This window comes from Nicotiana tabacum, chromosome 4, assembly GCF_000715075.1.
Source record: "Nicotiana tabacum cultivar K326 chromosome 4, ASM71507v2, whole genome shotgun sequence".
Taxonomy (NCBI): domain Eukaryota; kingdom Viridiplantae; phylum Streptophyta; class Magnoliopsida; order Solanales; family Solanaceae; genus Nicotiana; species Nicotiana tabacum.
Genome location: NC_134083.1, coordinates 17,097,867 through 17,116,308, shown reverse-complemented (window position 1 = coordinate 17,116,308; position 18,442 = coordinate 17,097,867). Strand labels below are relative to the sequence as shown.

Here is an 18,442-nt window from a genome sequence, read left to right as displayed (position 1 = left end):
CTCATGGAGCTTATAACACTTTCATTAGTGGAGGAGATGTTCCATGCTCATGTTGCACTTTTGATTCAATAATTTTTATTGAAACCTTATTTAAAAGTATTTGGCGACAATAATTTACATAAAACTTTGTTGTTCTAAATTTAAGATTGAAGTCACTTATACTATTGTTGTGAACATAGGTTACAATGCGTAATTTTTCATGTACGCGTTAGTATGTATGGATAGTTAAATTTTTTAACTTTTTTTTTTGTGCGTTTTTCTTTTTTGGGTACAAATTTCATGCATCTTATATTATTTTGATACTTTCTTTCTATTAAGGTTTTATCTTATTTAAAACAATATAGCATTTAAACAAAAAATAAACGTAACATCTATACTTCGTGTCCTATCGGTTCATTAATTTGGCTATGACAATTTGTGGGCGTTTGGACATAAGAGTTGTAAAATTTTTAAATAGGGAAAAAAAAAAAATTAAGTGAAAATAGTATTTGAAATTTAGAGTTGTGTTTGGATATGAATATAATTTTGGATAGTTTTTGAAGTTTTGTGAGTGATTTGAGTGAAAATTTTGAAAAGTAATTTTTTGGAGTTATTCAAATTTTTAAAAATTTCCAAAATGCATATTCAAGTGAAAATTAAAATTTTTATAAACAAACATTGATTTCGAAAAAAAAATAAAAAAATTTTGATAAAAAAGAAAAAAATTCTTATGTCCCAACGGGATTATGGTCTCAAATTCGCACACGTGCACATTAGTCCCAAATTATCTGGATATTTTTACTACTATTCTTAATATATCTTCAGTACGATAACACAGGTTAGCATATGGTCTTCATTGGGAGTTGGGACAGCTAAATTTAAGTCCCAATAAATTGATTACGACTTAACAATGAATCAACTAACATAAGCTCCACCATTTCTTTTTATTTTTGTCTCAATTTTGATATAATCTTTTTCTCTTAGAATCAAATGAATTGATCTGTGGGGTTAAAGTAACAGTTTCACTTTATATCACTTAAGCTTTATGATTATTTCCACTGAAGGCACCTTTTTCTAATGTAATATGCTCTATTCGTTATTCACGTAATTACTGATCTGCTCCATAAAATCGTTCAGAAAAAAAAAAACGAAGATGCAATAATATAGTGATATCTTTAATCAAATGTCTCATTTTATTGGTATAGAGTCATTTTTTGATAGGGTGCGTTTTCTCCTTCAAAGTACATTTTTTCTGCGTGTTTTTTGATTTAATGAGGATAAAAAATAAGTATCGAACACCGGAGGAGGAAAAAAGAGAAAAATAAAATGTCATATACTACCAATGACGATCATCTGAACATCATTTATGCGCAAAATGTGTATAATTTCCTTAAAGGAGGGTATTTCCTTTTTAATTAACGACCTTAAAATACAAATATAATGAATCCAGTGTAAGTCAAGTAAATAACAAAATTAAAAAAAGGGAGAAAATGTATTTATTCAGGATTCAATGTAGCGGAAGAATTCAATACAGAAAACTGCACAGGTATGTTTTTGTTCCCAAACGATTAGTTCCATTAATTTCTATTTTAGAAATATGGCAAACAGGAAAATGAAAAGGATACAAGACCTCATATGAATTTTTGGAAAGATGGACAACTAAAGTGTCAATTTACTAGGTATGCGGGGGCACATTGATTACCCTAATTTATGATCACAATTTTTTTATGTTTGTCCTAAAATAGCTTTAATACTTCTTGAATAATCGACCATCAACATGCATGTCTTATTCACCTTTTTCTCGCTTTATAACAGCTGGATTCAAAATATCAAACTTAGTTGTAAATAAGTATAAATTTAAGTTATATATATATTGATAATTTTTAACTTATTATATTAGGTTAATAGTTACTGTTTTAATAAATTATTAATTATTCTTATCATAATTAATTATCTATAATTATTTCGTAAGTTATTAAATTGTGTAACTTTTATATCGTCGAAGCTTAAACTTGTATGACAGATCTATTGTATGGAAAAAATTGGTTAATAATAGATGGTTAAATGGTAAGATAACACGTGGAACCAAAGATAGGCAAAAGATGAATTGAGAAATAATTAATACCGAATGCGACATGTATGACCGATACTAGATGGATTCCGAAGGGAACGTAGTCGGCGGTAGAAGTTCAAAGGTTTGCCATTGGACATCATTCAATGAGGGAATATTTGCTAGTGTTAAATGAGAAGCCGTTATAAAAAATATTTGCATTGAAGGTTTTCTGTTATATATATTCATCAACGACACTTTTATACTCATTTAAAGAGGAGCTTAATCCTAGTATCATGTTTCCATAGGTGAAGCTATAAATAGTGGAATTAATAGGCATTGTAAAAAAAATATTCTGCACGCAAAAGTTATACTTCACTATTTTGCTCTCATACTTTTACTATTTACCTCTCGATTTAGCAGCTTCATCGTTTCTTTATCTTTATTTTTTCACTTTTACTCTCGAAAAGATTGAGTTCGAACAAGACTTGTTATCTTCTTTAATATCGATCGTTAAATCTTAACTATAATTTAGTCTTATTTCTCTATTGTGTTGGATCAAATCGATTCGTTTGTCTATCAACCACATTACAAATTTATCTGTACTGTTTTACGAGTAAACATATATCTTCTCCTATTTATTAAGTTCTTTAAAGGAGTTTATTTCAACAAATGAACGTCCTCTTGTGCTACCAAAAATATATGAACTCCACATATTTATGTACGGTCAAAGTAAATAGATTTTGAAAAGATGAAATCAGTAAATTATATAATTCATTGATATTTGTATCTTTGTGATATCGTCAAGTACAAATATTAGTTAAGGAATATGTACTATTTACCTACAAGCACCTATTGACCAACTAGTGTTGGTGTGGCAATGCTATGTGCTTGATTTATTTCCTTATTAGGGTAAGCCCTTCAACCATGCGCCAAACCACCATGCATTGTTTGGGACAAATTGGGTACCCTATAACATCTAGTATAGCATTATGGAAAATTAAAGGTACTTGGAATATCTAGGGGTAGGACTTTTTGATGTGGCAAAGCTAAAAGGAAGGACTAAAGATTTTAAAATTAGAAAAGTACGTAATGGCAAAAAAAAATAATTTTCTATGGAAAAATGAGGTCAAGACTGAATGGAAAAAATTTCTCCCAAATTGTGCTTTTATTTTGTACCTTGCTTGTGAACGAGTGGTGGAGGCTACAGTACCACAAAAAATGATAGAGACATCGTGGTGTTTGGGTTGAGCTAAAAAAATAAATAAATTATTTGTACCTAATATTTGTAGTAAATTGAACATTTTAAAATTAGGAGTTTCAAAATAACATAAGAACACGTAAATACATATACTTTACGCTATTTCCTCCGTTCCGTTTAACTTTTGCTTTCAAGATCTTACTGTATGCTCTACTCAGGACTCAGGTCTCAGCAGCGGAGCTAGAGCTTCGGATGCGGGTTCGGCCAAGCCCAGTAATTTTGGTTCAAATTCTATATTTGTTTTTAAAAATTTATTAAATATATAATAAATTATTAATTTAGAACCCAGTAACTTAGAAGGAATAAAATTTCGAACTTATTAAATTTAAATCCTGGATCTGCCGCGCTCTATTTCTCCTTCCCGCACGTGATTGGCATTTCCGTGTTGAGCTATTGCGTGATAGTACAACGTAATAATGCAATGCCTCCGTTTTCAATTTCTCCTACTGCGTATCCGTTACTATTACGTACAATAAAAACAAAGTTAAATGAACAAGCAATTCGTTACAAAGATGTATTAAAATATTTTGATGATCATAATCGTTTTTTAGCTTTGAACTTTAACGCGTACGGTTTAAACAGTTTTATTACATCATATTTAATGTTGCTAGAAGAAGTTAGTTTATGTTACGTGTTTAAAGAAAGCCATGAAAAGAATTTTAAATTGCGGAAAATATGGACATTATCCTTATGGTACATTCAATACGTATACATCATCAATCTCCTAGTTATACAATTAAATGGATTTAACTTAATTATATGTATATAAATAATGTAACTTACTAACTTTTTTGCCTATTAGTATAAAATTTAATTGGATAGACCATGTTAGTTACTTTATTTTCTAGATTGTTAGTGCAACTTTCGATAGACAATTATCTATAGTTGCCTTGTGACTATGAACCATTCATTTGCAATGTTATTGTGTTAAACTATTTTTGGAGGGTCGTTTGGTACTTGAATTAGAATATGAATCCCTACATAAAGTTTGAGGTTACATATCCCGTGGCCCCTAAGGGTTTATGTTTTGTATACTCACAATATAAAAAATATTTATAAAATTAGATTAAATTTTTTACATGTAATTCCAGTTAAGTAACTTTAATTGATATATACCCTAGAATAAAAGGTAAGTAGTCTGCTATGACATGTATTGTTATATTGATAATATAAAAAATATAAAAACTCATTACACTGCTTATAGGACGTTAGGATACAAATATACGTAATATAAGAATTAGTATTTTTTTTTATACGACATTTGGAATGAAGTACGAAACCCTGCATTACCAGTTGTTATTTGTATAAAAATCTATACGATATTTGGTGCCCATAAAGTGTATAACTAATGCGAATATATGTTATAAGATAGTCTATGTGTTATTTTATACGAAGCAGAAAACAGAACAAATAATATGTGTATTGACAATACGTGAATGAGAGCATCTTAAGACAAACATCCCCTTACAATAGGCAAACGTATTCCCTAAAAAATAATCATTTATTAATCTAATAATAATTTACGTGTGTTTATACTAAGTATGTTATTGTTGTTGTGTAATATTTAACGTATGATTTACTCTTCGTATATAATCTCTATATTATTTATCTTCACATAACAATATTTATATTATTGAGCTCTGTACAAATAATTTATGCATTATAATTTTTATTAAACAAACCCATCAACTAATGATTTCTCTGTGTATATATAACTTAAATTTATTATTTAATTATTCATTGGATGAAAAGGCAAAACATATTTATCAGTTAAAGAAAAAGACGGAACCCATGCTTTCCTTGCTGGCATGGTGTTTTGCAGGTATCTTGGAGGCACGAGTAATACACAGGAGAGACGTCTTGTAATAATAATAATAATAATCATATTAAAAAGCCCACAAAATAGTGAAAAAAAGAGAGAGTACATTTAATTGAAAAGTAACCACGGTTAACATGCGCCACTTTTAGGAATGGCTGGTGCGTACTTTGGGCCCGTTTGGACATACAATTTGGTTGAAGATTTTTCCAAAAATATTTTACTTTTTTCTGAAGTTAGCAAAAAGTTATTTTTCAAAATTTTCATTCAAATCACTCACAAAACTTCAAAAATAACCCAAATTGAAATTTATGTTCAAACACAACTCTAATTTCAAATATCATTTTAACTTAAAAAAAAAATTTCAATTTTTTATGAAATATTACAATTCTTATATCCAAACGCCTACTTAACCCCCTCCCCTATCCCATCTTACATTGCCCGTTAATAGCACGACAGGGCCGCTTCCCCATAACAACAGAATAGGAGTAGTAATATTCTACTAACGGCAAAAGGCAGACGTCGTCAGCTTTCAGGCCAATGAGAATACGACAGCGCCTAACGTCTAACTGTACACGCCGTTATAACACTTTATGATTTGTCCCCCCAGACAGTGTCTTGACTACCGGCTATACCCGGTTGAAAAAGGCAGAAACCAACGGGCTATAGGAAGTTCCTTAACTCGGGTTAGATTTTTGGACCGCAGTTGAAATGATTGCTGCACCCGTTTTGACCCCTTTGGTTATCGAAAGGCTCTCGCTCTTTCCCCTCAATGCTTTTCTCTTTCTCTCTCTCTCATCACTACATGAAGGAGCTCCCCTATCCTCAAAGATAGATACACACATATACAAAATATTTTGCTGATATAGAGAGAGAAATTAGAGTGAGAAAGTTGTTGAACTTGTATCTAGTGTGTTGATTGATATTTTTGGTCTGATCCAGTGTTGATTTGGTACAGTTCAGTGATTTTGTCTGGTGAATTTTGGAGTTAATTTGTGAGAAGTAAGTTTCCTTTTGTTGAGAATTAATTTGTGCTTGGAGATGAGAGATCTTTGTTGAGAATTAGTGTACGAAAAAATGTCTACTTCAGAGGTGTCGATTAAAGGTTACAGCGAGCCAATTGATGGCTCAAGGCCGGTCTCAGAGACTGTTCGGAGTGCTCCCGTTGTCGGAAAAGGTACTAGACCGGATTTTTTGCTGTTAATTTGAGTGATTTGTTCCGTAAGTCGGAGTTTTCCGGTGAGTTCGCTAATTTGTGTTTGTTTTTGTTTACAAAGTCGATGCTGAGACAGCGTTGTACACGGAGCTTTGGCGCGCGTGTGCCGGTCCACTTGTGACGGTTCCTCGTGAGGGTGAGCTGGTGTACTACTTTCCTCAAGGTCATATCGAGCAGGTTTGTTTCTCAAATTCTTTTAATCCGTTTTCGACCTCAGGTTTATGGAAATCCCGTTTGCAATTTCACTTTCAACTGCACTGCTGAACATACATTTTCGAAATACTCTGTTTTTTTTTCCGGTAATTTTTATGTAGCTCGATACCTTAAATTCAATCATGATCCTTGTATGATAGGTTGAAGCATCAACTAATCAAGTGGCTGATCAGCAGATGCCTTTGTATAATCTTCCTTCTAAGATCCTATGCCGCGTGGTTAACGTCCTGTTGAAGGTAATGATTTCCTTCATGCTGTTGCGTTAGTGTGTGGGTACTTTAGCAAACCATACTTTTTTCCCTTTTATGGACATTCTTATCTATACACATGATTGTACTTTGTTGGTGTTTGTGTTGACTTTTGAGTGAGTTTCAGGCTGAACCAGACACTGATGAGGTGTTTGCACAAGTGACTTTGATGCCGGAGCCAAATGTAGGTTTACCATTATGTTTACAGTAATAAACTTTTTTCTTTTATTTTTCAATTTTCAGTTTTCTGATCTTATGTTGAATAAAGTATGTACACCTATTTGAATCTTGAATTTTGAAGTTCCAGTTGAAGTTTTATCTAATGTTCTGAAATGACTGTTGTAGCAAGATGAGAATACTGTGAAGAAGGAATCTATGCGCCCTCCTCCACCACGATTTCATGTACACTCTTTCTGTAAGACACTAACAGCATCCGATACAAGCACTCATGGTGGATTTTCCGTCTTGAGACGGCATGCTGATGAATGTCTCCCCCCACTGTTTAGAAGAATTCAGTTATTATGGGTTCGTTGTCCATTTTTTGGGTAAATGGATTGGCTTATAGTTTTTAATTTGCATCTGTAACAGGATATGTCTCGACAGCCTCCAACACAGGAGTTGGTGGCCAAGGATTTACATGGGAATGAGTGGCGCTTCAGGCATATATTCCGCGGTATGATGCATAGTATATTCTTAATCATCTTATGTCTACAAAGCTTACCACCTCCACCCTGTTTGGTCAATTTATGCCCTTTGAGACTTTTTAGACAATGTAAGATGCACTTTCACATAGCGCATTTCTACCTATCAAGTCCTATTGACGGTATAACATGCCCGCTGCATTCTTGTAATCACACGTCCTAATGAAAATTGCTATAAGTCTGTGTGGCACATGTAAAAATGTTAAGCAGATGATTTGATAGGGAGTGTGAAGGGGGAGGGGAGAAGTTGGTTAACAAATTTCTGCTTCTGTAATTATAGACCGAGGTTGTAAACTTTCTCTTTCCCTTTTCTTCATATAAAGATTTGTCTTTGGAAGTATGGTAGCATGTTGCTTTATTTTTGGTGCACTGAAATGCCTTTGTTGGAAGGGTGGGCTTGTTTGTCCTGCTATATGACCTCTTCTTTGTTTCTCACCCAAGCATTTGAACTCCAGGCCAACCAAGGAGGCATCTTCTTCAGAGTGGTTGGAGTGTCTTCGTTAGTTCAAAAAGGCTTGTTGCTGGGGATGCATTCATATTTCTTAGGTTCGTCTGGCAGAACCCTCTGAATTTATTTGTTCCATTAAGTAGAGTCTGATCTGTTGCATTGTGCTACCTTAGAGGTGAGAATGGGGAGCTTCGTGTTGGAGTTAGACGTGCCATGAGACAACAGGGAAATGCTCCATCATCGGTGATATCAAGTCATAGCATGCATCTCGGTGTACTCGCGACAGCTTGGCATGCCATTCAAACAAAAACAATGTTCACCGTGTATTACAAACCAAGGTACCTGGTCTGTAACATCAAACAAAGCACCGACTTGAAGGCCATAACTAGAGATCTTTGATTATTAGTTGTAGAGTTAAACGCTACATTTAGTCTTGTTGTTTCATTGCTTGTCATCTGTGCATTTGGGAAAGCATTTTATCTAAATTGGTTGCCATCTAAAATAACTGGATGCTTCATATCTTTGATGGCACCTAACAATCAGATGAATTGCAGTTTTTTAAAGTTCATTCATGGGGGATAGCAGGGTGATATGTAGGTTTTTGAACTGTTGTTGGTGTAACACTGACAAAAGGATTAGCATTCCTTACCAACTTAGTTTGCATCTTACAGGACAAGCCCTACCGAGTTTATAGTTCCATATGACCAGTACATGGAGTCCGTGAAAAACAATTACTCCATTGGAATGCGGTTTAAGATGAGATTTGAAGGTGAAGAAGCTCCAGAGCAGAGGTATGCTGCAGTTTAGTTTACCATCTATAGAGATCATCTTTTTACTATTTAAATATCTGACTTACTGGTTCTAATCTTGACCTCTGTGTGTTACGGTTAAATTATTAGAATGTTTGATTCAATTTTCTGTAACAGGGTATTTTCTCTTCACTTCTCTGATTTAGTTAACTTACAATGTTATAGGTTTACTGGAACTATAGTTGGCACGGAAGATTCTGATCCCAAAAGGTGGCCCGAGTCCAAGTGGAGATGTCTGAAGGTAGTATTCATTTTATTTTCGTGGTTTGATTGTTTCTTTTACCTCATAATCTCATATCACATCATTCATTAATGGTTTTTCAAGGTTCGGTGGGATGAAAATTCTACCATTCCCAGGCCAGACCAAGTTTCGCCCTGGAAAATAGAGCCAGCTCTTAGCCCTCCTGCACTTAATGCACCTCCAATTGCAAGGCCAAAAAGGCCTAGATCCAGCATTTTGCCCTCATCTCCTGATTCATCTGTCCTCACTAGGGAAGGTGGATATCTCATCTGATCTTTTTTATTCTGTATCTTGCACTGATTTTAAGTCTCAGACTCAAGCTAAGTAATTGTCATGCATTTTCGGTTTTTTTAGGTTCATCCAGAATAACTGCAGACCCTTCACAAGCCAGTGGATTTTCGAGGGTCTTGCAAGGTCAAGAGTTATCGACCTTGAGAGGCGGTTTTGCAGAAAGTAATGACTTGGACGTATCTGAGAAACCGATGATATGGCCACCATCAGTGGATGATGAGAAGATTGATATTCATTCTGCGTCAAAAAGATATCTGTCAGACAAATGGTTACCTTTAGGGAGGCCTGAGTCATCTCTCACAGATCTATTATCAGGTTTTGGAGTGCAAAATAACTCCTCCCATGGGTTCTGTTTACCCTCTGCGGACAAAACAGCATTTGGTGCTAGCTTGGTGAAGCGACAAGCACAAGACCAGGAAAAGGATTTCAGCTTACTGGGAAAGCCATGGTCTCTGTTGTCTTCCGGTCTCTCACTTAATCTGATGGATTCAGGATCAAAAGCTCCTGGCCAAGGTGGTGATACTCCCTATCAAATGCAGGGAGATGCTAGGTATAGTGGTTTTGGCGAGTTTTCAGTCCTTCCTGGTCATAGAGTTGACAATCAGCAGGGAAGCTGGTTTATGCCTCAATCAGTGTCGCCTTACTTTCAGCTCTCCTCTCATTCAAGAGAATTGAGGCATAAACCCACTGTAGTTCAGAAACCGGAGGCTGTGAAACCCAAAGAGGGAAACTGCAAACTCTTTGGCATTCCCCTTACAAGTAATGTTTGCACAGATCCTGTAATGACACGGAAACGTTCATTGATGGACTCAGCAAGTAACATGAATATTGGTATAAATTCTCATCAATCCCCTGCTACTGATTCTGATCAAAGGTCTGAGCAATCAAAGGGATCGAAGGTGCTAGATGATGGGATTACAGCTAATGATCAGGACAAACAATTTCATACCTCTCATCTTGCTGCTAGAGATAGGGATGCCAAAGGTCATAGTAGTTCAACAAGGAGCTGCACCAAGGTTTAAATCTGCTCCTTTCTCATAACTTTGGCTGTTTGCTTTAATGAAATTTCTAACAATTCATTTTTGCATACAGGTTCACAAACAGGGTACAGCACTCGGAAGGTCCGTGGATCTTGCTAAATTCAACAATTACGATGAATTAATTGCTGAACTGGATCAGCTTTTTGATTTTAATGGTGAACTCAAGGCTCGGAGTAAGAGTTGGCTGGTTGTGTACACTGATGACGAGGGTGACATGATGCTTGTTGGAGATGATCCATGGCAGTAAGTACTACCCATCTTTGCTTTTATACGTCAAAGAGACGATTTTCTTTCCTCCTGGAGCTGCTTCCTTGTGTAGTAGTGTCTCGGGATCACTGCTGCGTGTTTTTGGTGTTGTTACGTTATCTATGCTGTGCCTAACACTGGTTGGGGAACAGGGAATTTTGTGGTATGGTTCGCAAGATTTTTATCTATACAAAAGATGAGGTGCAGCGGATGAATCCCGGAACTCTTAATTCAAAAGGTGAAGACACTTCCTCTGTTGCAGAAGGCTCAGAAGCCAAAGAAGTGAAGAGTCTGCAACATCCTTCTGAATCTGGTCAAGAAGAATCCTAGATTTTCCTCAATCGAGGTATTCAAAAGAAATAAAATGGAAGAGCAAGCAATTGATTTCTTACTTTCTGCTTCATTTCTTCTTTAATTTTCCTGAAAATTAGGGTTGGAGGTTACTCCATCTGCTCTTTCCAGTTGCTTAACTACTGTTGCTGGTTATTTGACAGGTTTATAAGATAGCAGAGGAGATGGCTTGTATCCGCCTTGGTGTTGCTTTTTGGGGGATTTTTGAAGATAGTAACATACAGTATCAAGTCCCTTTTGGCCTCTGGATGTGATGGTCTCTCCATATATATATGCCAGCTTCAATATTTGCAGTTTTGGACCCCCTTTTTGGAGCCAATTTCTGGCCTCGTGTCGATCTATACATAGTATATGTAAATTATCAGCGTGGTCATTAACCTTGCTATTGTCAATCCCATTCTGTACATACCCTGTTTACCAATTTCTCTAGCTCTAGATGTAAGTAAGATGTTGATACATCACGTACCTGTCTGTTGATATACGTGAAACTAGTATCCAACTGCTTCAGGCAGACTACATATTTTGTATCAGCAATTATGGTAATGCGTTAGAAAAGAAGTTTTTTCTGGGTGAACATCTGTTTGTAGTTTATTCTACAATTTGTTCATAAGAATTTGACTGCAGGACATAAATTTTAGTAATTTACTTAGCTATTTTTATTGGTCAGATTCTTTACCCTTCGTGGACACAACCAAATGCAGTCTCCTTTTGGAAGTTGTCGCAATTATTACTCTTTCGAAACACTGATATTGGGATCAAAAGGCAACTGCAATTCTATTGTTAGTTTCAACTTTACCCAAAGCCATTGTGAGTCGCCAAGATTTTTGGAAGAGCAGGACATTGATACGATACACAGAAGCTCACTGTAATTGGTCCCTGTAAACGATTAAATAACCAGTCTCCCCCAGGTTCTGGGTTTTTGCTTCTTTTCATTTTTGTTATTAAAGTTCTTTTTTACTTTTTCTTCACTATAGGATTTAAGGTTTAGACTTTAGACATGGATTAAAATATATATGCTGCTTTTTCTATTTTCTTTTTAGAAGACGGAAATGGCAAAGCTTAACAAAACACAGTTGTGATACCATGTGAAAGAATATGAGCTTAATGACCTGGGTAGCGTGGCTTAAGACCAAATATTAACCCCCTTAAAAGAGGCCCTTTGCATAACCATTGTGGAAAAAGTATATCTTCCAGCAAAATTTTTATCGTACGAACTCAAGAGGAGCTCAACTACAGCAAGTAAATACAGTTACTCAATCGATGGGTCATTCATTCATTCATATCGGAGACTTCTCAGCTTACACAAAAGGCAGCTGCGTTCCATACCATTAATGAATTGCCTGGTACGTAAAAATGGTATGTAAAAAATGACTGAATAAAGAAGGATCATCCAGAATAAGGAACTTGTCACTGAAAAATTCATAGCATTCAGTTTTAGAGCTTCTAAGCATACGCACAACGTTTTTCCTAGAGAAAACACAATACAATGGCTAATAAATGAAAATATCTGTAAACTTAAAAAGGAGCATAGGAAGCCTGAGGTTTAGAAGCTAGAGTATGAGGTCCAACATCTTGGACGGAACCTCTCGTTGAAAACCGCAAAAGCTTATATCATCCCATGGAAGCCAGCAGAGTCCAGCAACACTGCCTTAATTTGTTCTGGATGGATGTCTTGACCTTCTTTGGATTGCTGCGATTAAATACGAACCAAAATTGATATTACAAGTCAAAGAATTGTATCAACAACTCAATATTTTGGTCAAGGATAAGAAACCAACAATTGAAGATATGGGGAAGGCTTGTTCAATACTTGAAACATCTTTTCCTTGCTCTTCAGATAACGGAAGAAGCAGAGGTTCAGTAAATTAAGGAGGGGAAAAAGCAGAGTGCGCGCAATTCATGGCATATATCTATATGTAATCATTGAAGTCATCTACTACATATTATGCAACATTCCCATTCTATAAGTAAACAAGACAACTTTGGCAATTCTAGTGTTGCTGCACAGCTTTTCTGACGTGTATGTTTCTGTGCAATTCTTATTTCCATTCCCACTTGAACATTTTTGCTGTATTTTGAATTTGTTTAACTAGAGTCACTACATGCTATAATATTTTCACATGATTGACATTCAAACAATTCGTATTTTAGAGGATGATTTATGATATTATGACTACTTTTTCGCCGGCAATCACATATTGGCAACCTCAACTAGTTTGGGAATTGAGGTGAAGTTGATTGATTGATTGATTTGACATTCAAAGAAGTTTTTGAAGGCTTGTTATGGTAATAGGTTTGTCATTCCAGAAGGATGTCGTGGTCATACAAAGCTGATGGGACTTCAATTCTCCATCAACAAACCTTATTGTGCAAATGAAGCATTCTCTAATCCTACTGTCCAAGATGTAGTAAGTTCACAGAAAGAAGGTACCTCAGCTCGGAAGATATCCAAGGCAAACCCATTGAAGCAGCTGATAACAGCCTGTTGAATGTCCAGTCCAAGATTGTCCAGAGCCCTCATTGTTGAGAGTAAAAGGCCTGGTCTGCGGCTGCAAAACATATGGATATTCACGGCCCTTCCTTCTCTTGCCCTTACTTCAACCTACAAGTACAAAAAGATCTGCATGCATCATCTCAAACCAATAACATAACGAATGCTAACAGTATGATGAACTTAGACTGTAAATGCTACTACAAAAAAAATATTTCCATGTCAAACGGAAAAGAAAAAGAAGACTAAAAGGTTTCCAATATCAATACATTTCAACATTTATGCACATCTAATGAGAAAAAGATTCCAGCATTAAGTTTCTTCTGGCTAAAAGGAAGGACATTTTACCCTTGGAGGTTGACCAGTAGGGCTAGACAGTGGGCTTGCAAATGAACTCGGACAAAGTTCTTCCTTGATTCGGCCAGGTAGAGCTGTTGCAGTTGGCGTTAAAGGGTAGAAGCTTGTTGCCGGAGTCAATGAAGAGCCAGGTGGTGTTGACTCGAGTTCATTATGCAGGTCATTGATTTTCTGTAGAAGCTCCTTTAAGTACTCAATTGCATCTCCTAAGATTGAAGCCCTGTCCATCTGCCAACACGCAAACAAAATCACAATCTGATTCACGATAATTCACCAGGCCGAGTCTGCATAAGGTACTCGCACCATTTCAAGTTATAGCCAAGAAAAAGCTTCCGGTATCAGGCAGTCAAGAAGACAAAAATTCTCGTTTCATTCAGCAAGCTTAAAAACAAGTGCATGGGTTCTTTACGACTTGTATCAGATTCAAGTGGCAAAAGATGTCTCATAAAATCGGGACGACTAACCAGCAACAGGAGCTAACTACCCCTCCGTCCTAATTTATGTGGCAGTATTTGACTCGGCACGTAGTTTAAGAAATAAAAGAATACTTTTGAAACTTGTGGTCTAATATAAAAAATAGATATTTGTGTGGCTGTAAATTTTCATTAAGGGGCAAAGTAGGAATTCTAAAAATAAATTGTTCTAAATAAGGAAAGAGTGCCACATAAATTGGGACGGAGGGAGTATTTTATTTTGATGGCCACAAGTTTCTTGTTTTAAACAAATTTTCCTCGGTAGATTTGTATGAGCCTTCGAGGTGTTTTAATAAGTTCCTATATACAGGTTGATTTTTAGAGCTCTACAACTATCTTGTTATTACTAGTAAATCAGCCACAAATTTTGGCATTAACAACAGCTGATCAGACAATATTAATATCTAGAATAATTGAGTAACGGAACGAATACGTGGAAATTCAAAATAGGTCCCCCCCGCGCTGGGGCAGGTGGGGAGGGGGTTAGCAAAGAAACATACTGTAATTAAATAAATTTCATGTTACAATAAGTCAGTGAACTATATATCACTCTTAATGAATTACTGTAGGAAAAGTACCTTTCAAGAATAGCGTTCTATTCTCTATGTGGTCCAAAATTCACAATGCTTTTAAAAATCGGCTCATAGACTCCATGTGAATGAATTTAATGCTACTATCAATTAGTACTTAATTCACAAACCTTTTTGAACTATACACAAATCAAGAAAACAAGCTAACCTTAAGAATACGAAAGATAAAAATAGACAAATAAAAAATCCATTTTTATTTGTCCATTATTTTTTAAAAAAAAAAGTTCATCCAGTTTGGAAAACCAAAAGAAAACCATTTTATACCTATTTTACCCTTATTATTAAGTACTACTATTCATTTTCCGACATTTTAATTAGGGGTGTTATAGAAAACTTACTTATTGTTCTATTAGTAATTGCTTCTTAAGAGGGTGTGTCTAGTTAATCATGAACAAGTAAAAATGGACGGACGAATTAACAATAACAATTGCCCTCCCCCCCCCCCCCCCCCAACCTCCAAAAAACGAAAAAAAACTTCTTTTTCGGAGGTGGAAGCTAAATGCTGATGATTGTGAATGGCTAAAAACATGTTAAAATGGTAATCAAAATTCACGAGAATTTTCTGTAAAAGAATTTCATACCTTACTAATCTTTGGAACAACAGATCTCAGCATGTAAAGCCTATCATTGAGTTTCTTCCTACGGCGGCGTTCAGCCATCAGATTCTTAGCCGGAAGTCCTTTCTTTTTCCCTTTCTGATCCACACCAGTAACAGCACTAGTTGCATTTGAGCTATTCCCACCATTTTTAACACTATCCTCCACCTTTTCAATAAGGTCATCAGAATCGTAATTCAATGTAGATCCGTCAAGACTCACATCTTCAAGTTCATCCAAATTACTACATTTCCTCTTCCTTTCATTCACTTCTTTATTGCTTGAAGTCTGACCAATTTCATTCCCCAAATTGCCACTACTATTATTAGCCAAGTTTTTCCTAAGTGCAGCCCTTTTTTGGAAAAGAGTAGGTTGTGCTCCAATTGAAGCAAAATTATCAAGAGGTTTTAATAACTTAGACCTATTAAGAAACACAGAGTTGTCATTTGCAGAATTGTCACCAAACCCAACCAATGGACCAAAACCAGAACTTGTTTGAGGCATTTGTAGCAAATTGGTACAAGGGAATTGAGTAAAAGAACTCAAATTGTTATGCCCCATTTGGTTTTGAGAGCTCAAATCTTGAAACCCACTAGTAAACATCCCAGTTTTATTCAAAACACTCAAATTTTGATGAGTTTCAAGAAACCCCTTTTCACCACAACCCAAATCAAAACCATTTTCCAATGGGTTGTTTAAGCCACTGAGCAAAGGAGGAATAGTGGATTTTTGGGGAAAGAAAAAGTGAACCTGAGAAGGGTCAAGATTGTTAAAAACAGAAGCAGAAGATGGTGAACAAGAAGATGATGAATCCACTGGCTGTAAAAGCAAATTGTTTTCAGCTTCAGTAAAATTAGAACCAAATTGCATGGCACCACCACTGTTGTTGTGATTGTTGTTGTTGTTAGTGGCCATGTTGTACCAGTCTACATCTTCAGCATCAAGCATAGATTTGAAAGTAGAAAGTGCACCCATCTCCATTTCATCTCTGTTGTTGTTGTTATGATTATTTTCATTGTTATTTTGATGAACCCATGAACCAGTTTCTTCATCTTCTTTACCATCCATCCAACCCATACTATGAGATAACATTTTTTTTTTGTTTTTCAAGAAAATATTGGGTTCTATAAAAGGAAAAGAAAAAAAACAAAGAAGTTGAAGTTTACAGAAAGAATAATCAAAAGGGGCCTAAGTAAAAGAAGAGAAGGTAGTGTTTTAGAGGGGCGTTAAAGGGTAGCAGAAAGTATGGAAAGACGTAAGCAAAATGCAGCAGCAGAAGCAGAGAAGAAAGGCAAATGGCTTTTTCAGAGATATCTTTATATGAGGGAACTTAAAACGTTACTCTGCTATCATTATTATTACTACACTTTTTCTGTTCAAAATCCCACGATATTACTACTGTTTACATTAAGCTTGTTTTATTTTGATAATTTGCCAACTGTTGAGTTTTGGACTTATTGGTTTTTTATCTGTTTGTTATGAGAGGGGGATAAAGTTGGCCAAAATCTAGGCTTTATTGTGTAATTAGTGAAACAAAACTAATCATGAACAAACTGCCAAATCTTCATTAATGACAACAGCAATTTGTCCTCTTTCAGTCTACTTCTAATACTAATTTCTTACCCACCAAAACCTCTTCCATTTTGAATGCTTTTCTTTTTTTTTTCTTTTCTTCTTCTTTTTATTCTCTATTTTTTATGAAATATCCTTTCTGGTATAATTGTAACTATTTTATTAAGATACATATTTGAGTCCGCTTATGCGTATTTTGACTATTTTATTAAATTTCTGTTACATCCTACTGGCATTAGTATTGAATCTCTATCTACCAAAACCTCTTCCATTTTGAATGCCTTTTTTCTGTTTTTCTTTTTCCCTTCATTTTTTCTTCTATTTTTGATGAATATCCTTTCTTGTATAATAAATTATTATTTTTAAGATAGAAGTTTGAGTCAGCTTATGCGCATTTTGACTATTTCGTTGAATTTCGATTACATCCTACTAGCATAAGCATCGAATCTCTATCTACTAAAATTTAGACAAATAAAAAAAAATTCGATGAGATCTTATCTTATAGATCATATTAATGGATTCAATTCTTTGGTCTGTTTTTTGTTAATGTTAACAATTCAAATATTTGAACTTGTCTTTGACAAATAGCAATAACATGCATCAGCTACCCTAATGAGGTATTATGGATACAAATTAATGGAGCATTGTTGATCTCTCAAATGCTTTATTATATCTTTAGCACTTTGGAAAAAGCTCATTAGTTATGAAGGATAATTTTTGCATTCCTTGTGAGTACTTTGACTATTTTGATGAATTTCTGTTATATCTTACTGGCATAAGTGTCGAATCTCTACTTACTAAAACTGAGATAAATAAAAAGAAATCATCATCTTCGAAAATATCCAATGGGATTATATCTTGCAAATCATTTCAAAGTAAATGGGGGATGGGCTATGTAGTATTAAATGGGTTCAATTCTCTTTTCTTGTTTTCTGTTAATGTTAAAAATTCAATTTGAGTAATAGCATGCGTTTATTCTAGTGAGAAGTTATATATGGATACTAAATTAATGGAGTATAGCCGAAATCATCATTATATATTGAAATTGAACACTTTGGTGAATTATTAAAGCGAGCCTTTTGTATTATAGTTTCATGCTTTGAGAGCTCCGCATATATCATTTTAAGGAATTCAATTAAATGCAACGAAACCTTGAGAATTGTCATGCACTCATTTTCTGCTCTATGCATTTCTTTCAGATATATAATAATAGCCCATTAATTATAACAAGTGCCTAATCTATGAGAAAGAGTAATATACTTTATTCTTAATTATTTCATATAGTTAAGTCAAGATTCGAGTCTAATTTAGCTGTTAGTATATAATATATTAATGGAGTAATATATATTAGATGGTGGAAAATCCTCATTTATGGAAGCAATTAATTAATGGTTTGAATACTCAACTTAGAGAAGACAACAAATATAAAACCTTGGGAACATAGTTTCCTAAG

General features: G+C 34.9%; 2 protein-coding genes across 4 annotated transcripts; one reads left to right on the top strand and one right to left on the bottom strand.

Moving 5' to 3' along the window:
* Positions 1-5,795: 5,795 nt before the first annotated feature.
* Positions 5,796-11,484, top strand: LOC107831629 (auxin response factor 2A). 3 transcript variants are annotated; one of them, XM_016659411.2, is made up of 15 exons: positions 5,796-6,283; positions 6,384-6,499; positions 6,676-6,771; positions 6,911-6,967; positions 7,129-7,308; positions 7,372-7,456; positions 7,940-8,030; positions 8,106-8,270; positions 8,604-8,723; positions 8,907-8,982; positions 9,067-9,238; positions 9,337-10,289; positions 10,366-10,556; positions 10,712-10,905; positions 11,054-11,484. In XM_016659411.2, the coding sequence occupies exons 1-14, from the start codon at positions 6,184-6,186 to the stop codon at positions 10,887-10,889; spliced, it is 2,580 nt and encodes an 859-aa protein (XP_016514897.1). In that variant the 5' UTR covers positions 5,796-6,183; the 3' UTR covers positions 10,890-10,905; positions 11,054-11,484. The 3 variants fall into 3 exon arrangements, with proteins under 3 accessions (XP_016514897.1, XP_016514896.1, XP_075107553.1); XM_075251452.1 differs by lacking the exon at positions 7,129-7,308 and having other exon boundaries at positions 5,878-6,108; positions 6,197-6,283; XM_016659410.2 differs by lacking the exon at positions 7,129-7,308.
* Positions 11,485-12,299: 815 nt separating this feature from the next.
* On the bottom strand, positions 12,300-16,782 carry LOC107831628 (transcription factor ICE1-like). Its single transcript, XM_075251451.1, has 4 exons — positions 15,403-16,782; positions 13,750-13,986; positions 13,342-13,512; positions 12,300-12,600 (listed from the first exon to the last, which is right to left on the bottom strand). The coding sequence occupies exons 1-4, from the start codon at positions 16,507-16,509 to the stop codon at positions 12,517-12,519; spliced, it is 1,599 nt and encodes a 532-aa protein (XP_075107552.1). The 5' UTR covers positions 16,510-16,782; the 3' UTR covers positions 12,300-12,516.
* Between the last annotated feature and the right edge of the window lie 1,660 nt (positions 16,783-18,442).